The 6710-nt window shown below is 38.8% G+C and overlaps 1 protein-coding gene across 1 annotated transcript; it reads right to left on the bottom strand.

Moving 5' to 3' along the window:
* Nucleotides 1–2947: 2947 nt before the first annotated feature.
* On the bottom strand, nucleotides 2948–3691 carry LOC109153758. Its single transcript, XM_019301623.1, has one exon. The coding sequence runs from the start codon at nucleotides 3689–3691 to the stop codon at nucleotides 2948–2950; it is 744 nt and encodes a 247-aa protein (XP_019157168.1).
* Between the last annotated feature and the right edge of the window lie 3019 nt (nucleotides 3692–6710).

Here is a 6710-nt window from a genome sequence, read left to right as displayed (position 1 = left end):
AGAACTGGAACAGTACGTGAGTGACATAATTTTATTATTTCTGGGTGGATTACTATTTCCAGAAACGAGTCATAATAGTATTAAATTATGTCTGTTGGATTGTATTGAGGATCTTACAATCTGTGGGCAATATAGTTGAGGTGACATACTTATATAGATCTGGGTGTGCTCGCATACTTATACAGATCTCTATGTCGCACTGCAAATTTTGACCAATCTGTTATTGGGGGCTGTCTTATTTTGGTTCAATTGTGGGCATGGGAGCGCTTGCCTTGCACTCGACCGGCGAGACTACTCCTATTAAATGATTTTACCAGACCTTATGGTGCACGGTAATTTTTATCTACATTATGACATTATTTAACCCTTAATGCACAATGTTCTGTAATGCATGGGCATTTCGAATGTAGATGGCATTGTCCTCACACATGGGCATCTACCTCTAATCACACGTATGCAGCATATCGTGATTTGCTCGATAGATGTCAAGTGGATAACATGAGTATATTATATTTATTTTGTACATATATATATATATATATATATATATATATATATATATATATATATATATATATATATATATATATATACCAAAATTAATTTAGACATAGCTTCAAATTTAAAAATGCAGTTTGTGTGGACGCATACAACGTTGATGCCTTGCCAATTTGCTGCCGGGAAGGGCGAGATGTTTGGACTGCACGTGTTCCATTACTGGTTTTTTTTTGCCATAGAGTGGCACTATCCGGACCGAGTTTGTAGGCAATTTGGTGGTTACCAAGACATTCCAACACACGTGGAGTACGACCCCGATCTAGACAAATTAGATGGTCGTACTAGGAATGAACAATGAGATCTTCGCCATCACTTATATGTTGCTATGTGGGAAGACCAAGCACAGTACGTAATTCATATACCACCACATGCACCACTTGGCCCATATGTAAGTCAGGCTTATGACCATTGGTTCTACCGAGTTGGTCAACGAGTTATCGGTAATCCCGAACAACGTCAACCCGAGGGGTACATGCAGACAGCGCCATCATACATTGAACCGGTAATAATGTTTTATATCAATTATAACTTTAAAAGTATTCATTTTCAAACTTTTTTTAAAAAATTGAAGGAGAATAATTATGTTTTGAAAATATTTCAAATTTTTCGAAAAATAATAATTTTAAAAATTGAAGAATTTTCGAAATTATTGGAAAAACTGTAATAATTATACTAATTTTTTTTTGTTCACAATTTATAAATTGTATAAGTTGAAGCGTTACGACATATTAACATCCACGGAGAACTTGCAGTCGAAAACGGACAAAGCAACAGTTATACCAATGCAATGCAACAAATTGCAAGAGACGAACTTGTTCGGCTAAATTATGGTTATGTTATGGATTTCCCTAGGGACAATGACAATTTTCTTTATGCGCCAACCGAGCAAGTGCGCCCTCCCGATCGACGGCGGGATGATAACCGCCGTGGTCGTCGTGCGCAAGGCGGTCGACGATGTGGCCATATTCCCCAGTTGGATCTTAATGTTGAAGGAGACGAGGATGAACGCGATGTCCGAGGTCCTAATCTAGAGGAGCTGGGATTTCATACTGAATATGATATGGGAGATATCACTCAAGTAGATCTCACCTAATCTACAACGGCCGGTGCATCATTCATGACCCCACAAGCATATGCGGACCAAACAAATTTGTATGGGGTTGGATCGTCATCGCAAGTACCTCCGATGCATGACGGACGACCAATACGAAGCGCTTCACACCTCCTGCCTAATGAGTCGTTTCAACATGCAATTCAGAATTATTTTAACAAAGACGTTACAATAAATACATCTCAGGTGGTGAACAATACCCAAGAACAACAACAGTCCAGAGTTCACGTACAGTACCAACATCGTCGTCCATCTCGTAATATTAGACGACCACCTTGTGGCACATAATCGCTGTGTAATTACTTTTTTGGCTTGTTGTAATGCACCTATGAAATTCTATTTAAATATTGCACTTATCAATATTTATATTGGACCAAATTAACATAAGTTTTTTTTTTTTGTCACCTTATTTAAAAATGGCCCGCAATAATTGGGGGCCACCTTAATTAAGGCCGGACTGTCACAAATAGTGACAGTCCGGCCTCCTTGCTTGTTGTCAGTATACAACTGACAGCCCGCGACGTGACTAATCATGTTGCTGTCAGTTGTACATTGAAAGCAAGCAAGGTGACTAGTCGGAATGACTAGTCACATTTTTATTTTTAATTTTTCCTGCTAAGTGGTTGCAAAGTTTTTTTTTTCTTTTTTTTGGGGCCAATTACTTGTATTTACACATAACAACGAAAGACTCCCATGTGAGCTGATAGTGTACATTAATATTACACATCCCTTTGCAACCGTGGACATCGTCTAATATCGTGGTTTGCTGAACGACAAACACTACAACGCTTTCCCTTCAAATCCATTTCGTTCGGAATTCTTGTACTTTCGCGACGACCTGGTCGACCAGCAGCAGGTCGAACTGTTGGGGGCAACGTCGTAAAGGATGGGACTGGCTAATAATTTTCAGACAATAAAGGCATGATGGTTCCTTCATAAGTTTGGAGATACTTTGCTAGGGAGTATTTATCCGGAACCATACCATCGGGGACTCTACCAACGTAATGACAGGCCGCATGTGCATGAATGCATGGCAGTCCGTCGACAGACCACTGGCCATAGTTACATACCTGTTCGTTGATGTTGATCGCCACGAAGTTCGGTCTCCCGTACCTATTTAGATCACCTTCAATCGCAACCGAATAAATACTGTCAAGATCGTCATGACGTTTTACAATGGCGCGGTACTTGTGGCTTTCCCTTTTCAACATCTCATCGAGAATATTACATGGCCATTGCAACCCCCCTTGTTGCATTACCAATCCAGCAGTACGCCTCTCAGCGAACATTAAAGCAACTTTTTTCGTACGTTAGCTTCACTATAGCTGACACGGGCAGAAGACGACAACGCTTTAGACTGTTGTTGAAAGATTCTGAACTGTTGGTCGTCATCAATCCATGTCTAAATCCCCCATCGTGACTTAGGGCCCAAAACCGGGCAGGGATTGCCATCAAGTAATTATATGTCGCCTCGTTACTTGCCCGAATTATACTCATTACAGCCTCAAACCCCCGAACATCCATAGCACAACCGGCCTGCCGAAACAAATTTTTTAATTCCTTGTTCTTAAACTTGGTCATCAAATTTGACCACAAATGACGGAGGCAGTATCGACGCTGGACCCGCGGCTCGGCCAGTTCTGGTACTTCCCGAAATGCATGGTCGATGCCACCATGCCTATCCGAGATAATACATATGTGTTGCAAATCGCCAAACACATTTTGAGCCACCAATCTCAGGAACCAACTCCAACTATCTCCTGTTTCAGCTTCAACAATTGAGTATGCAACTGGATGTATTTCTTTGTTGGCATTTATAGCTACTGCTAATAGAAGGTGGCATTTGTACTTTTCGTACAAATGCGTCCCATCGACCGTAAGTACGGGTAAACAGTATTTAAACCCTTCTATTGCGGGTTTGAATGCCCAAAAAACATACTTAAATCGGAACTCATTCTGGATTGCCGTTTCCGTGTAGACAGTATCAACAACGAAATCTGGATTTGTTTGCTGTATGGCCATTAACGTTTGTGGCAATATGTTGTAGGACTCATCCCACTTTCCATACAGCGTCTCCAACGCGATGACCTTTGCGTACCAAGCCTTTTTTGTAATCAATACGAACACCCCATTTTGACTTGACATCTTTGATGACGTATTTAATTTTGTATCGCGGATCATCTGCAATTTTTTGCAGAATTAGTTCCGAAATCACTTTACTGGTAAGGTTGTAGTCATCTCCGCCCTCCGTATAATCCACACGGCATCCGTGGATATTATGAAACATTTTAACTATCCATCCTTCGGAATCTTGAATCTGCGCAGCACTTATCATCCACGCACACTGTTGGGGATATAAACAGGTAGCCTTCCAATATTTGCTCTTCTTGGTCGCCGTTTTGAACTGCGTATGTTGGTCAAGATTATGTTCTGTCACCATATTCTTTAATTGTCGGTAGCTGTCGAACACCATTCCAACTCCAATGGACGAACTAGCAGTTTGAAAAGCATTCCCGTATGCTGTATAATCATTGTACCAAGCTGGATCATGTGCTTGCCAGCGAGATGTCGTATCATGTATGGACGTGTTGACGGACGATTCAACCTCTTCAACGGGCTCATAATTAGGGTCGTCATAATCATCGGAAGGAAACAAAAATTCATCCCCACTTGTGTTTGTTTCTTCGTCTAAAATGACATTATTTGCGTCACAAATAAGATGATCCATTGGCACTATCTGTATGTGCTCTGCTTGCGTGCTTTGTCGTGACCGACCATCACTACGCCTTCGTGTTTCACATGTTCTAATTGGCATGCGGTCAACACTAGTACCCCCTTGAACAATGTTTAGATTCAATGTTGAATGGAAAGACATTTGAAGTTTCACAAAAACCACTAACGCCCCAAACGTGGACATAGCCCCGAAAAAATAAGACCACGTCTGATTATCGGTTATTGGAAATGGATAAACTACATCACCCAGAGATTGATTTGGCTAAAATTTTCCCCATAACAATATCTCACCAACAGTGTCTCCAATTTGAAGACAATTCTTTATCTCGGACACTAACTGTTCGAACGAACATGTTGCAGAGACGAACACGACATTTTGGGGAGCAATGTTGAAATCAACATCATCTCTAGGACCTTCATGTTCGAGATGCCGACATATCAACACAACCACCTGGTTACCTATACAAAATAAAATCTCATACATGATAAAATTATAATTACAAAAAAAAAAAAAAAAATTCGTATAAAATTTAATCGAAATAATTTATACTTCAATCATTATAAAGATGTGAAATTCATACCTGCCATTTTCCTTAAGGTAATTCCTACAAAAAAAATATACATATCAAGTATAACTATTATAAAAAACTATCAAATAAAACTTTTCAAAATAAATAATGCTAAAATACACTAACCTTTAATTAACTCCGATTGAAAATGCAAACTTTTAAAGCCCACCTTGTAGCAGCCACACTTCTAAAAACTCAACACGCTACACGGTTAAAAACAATGCATGATAACCCACATGGGTTGTCATAATGAGATAACATCTCATTATGACACCCACATGGGCTGGGGCTGTCATCGAAATGACAGCCCAAATCGGCTGTCATCTCGGCGACAGCCCATAGGGCTGTCAGCCAGGCTGACAGCGCACACGGGTTGTTAGCCCTGAGATGACAACCCATGCATTGTCATCTCACGGCTGACACCCCATGTGGTTTTTAATCAATGTAGAGATAAACTTTTACAACTTTATTTTTTTTGGATGTATTATACAACTTGGACTATAAATTGTTCCGTTTGCATTCGTGAATTGAAACACCATATTTAATCATGTAGATTTACATGTTGTATTTTTCTCAATTTCAGTATAGAAAATTCCTATTTTTCGATTGAAAATTTCCCAAAATGTTAGAAATTTTGTCACACTCTCATACAACGGAGGATAATGTTGAATGTCATGCAATTAAGTCTCGCGAATGTGTTTGAACCCAAGAGATGGATGTTTGGAGCGATTCGGAAGGGAAAGGTTCCTTCCGCCATTGCTATCCGTCTGTTGGTTGGGTTTGAGGTTAGAGCAAGTTCTTGTGATTACAATCACAATCGTTTGCTCTTGTTCTGCACGAAATTGTTGGATTTGCGGTGACTTTCGAGCCAATTATTCTAAATTTTTTATACAATCTCTTTTTAATTTTTTTTTCTATAAATCTCACATTGCTAGGTTGTTGTTACGTTGACAAAATGCACCTTAATCAAAGTTCCAATGACAACAAAGGGTAGTTCTTTTGTCAACACAGCAGCCTGACAGTTCCGCCGACATGCTCCTTCAATTCAAAATCCAAATGGGAGATTATTCATTCGTCGGGGACAGCAGCCTGACAGTTCCGCAGACATACTCCTTCAATTCAAGGTCCAAATGGGATATTATTCATTCGTGGCGTGGTCCATATTTTGTAAGCTGACAAGTAATACGCTCCGACATGGGTTTGCCTTTGTCAAATTTGTAACGAATATTTTTTTATTTTTGCAAAATATTATTAAATGTGTAATATCAATCTGTCAAAAGCTATGAAATTTTATATTTCAAACTACGGAAATTGTAATCATGTATTATATGATTTATATATGTCATGTAATCGACAATTTATTTATTAACATTACGCAAAAAATTTTAATTAAATACTATATCATCAAACGTGCATATACAAAATTTCATGCTTTATTTTTTACGGCCTTCTAAAAAACCACAAATAAGAGGCATATATTATGTTGCAATTACATACAACAAACACCGTTAAAATTCTCACATTGTTATGTATTGTGTCCTCAAATTAAATTTCTTAATGTCTAGTTAAATACACATATAAATTCCAATCAAAACTATAGTCTAGTCTACTCAAGTTCAAAAAAAGTATGAATATGTAAATGAAGACTTTCGGAGAACTACAGGCACATTAGAGTCGCAAAACTTGGACAAATATTGTGTGTCCCGGAAAAAGGGGTGAAATAGGACATGTATGTAAAT

This window comes from Ipomoea nil, unplaced genomic scaffold (assembly GCF_001879475.1).
Source record: "Ipomoea nil cultivar Tokyo-kokei standard unplaced genomic scaffold, Asagao_1.1 scaffold2537, whole genome shotgun sequence".
Classification (NCBI taxonomy): Eukaryota; Viridiplantae; Streptophyta; class Magnoliopsida; order Solanales; family Convolvulaceae; genus Ipomoea; species Ipomoea nil.
This window is presented reverse-complemented; position numbering and strand designations above follow the sequence as displayed.

What these genes read in the sequence shown, in the direction of transcription:
- LOC109153758 (XM_019301623.1), bottom strand. Translation starts at nt 3,691, where the DNA reads ATGGCCATACAGCAAACAAATCCAGATTTCGTTGTTGATACTGTCTAC.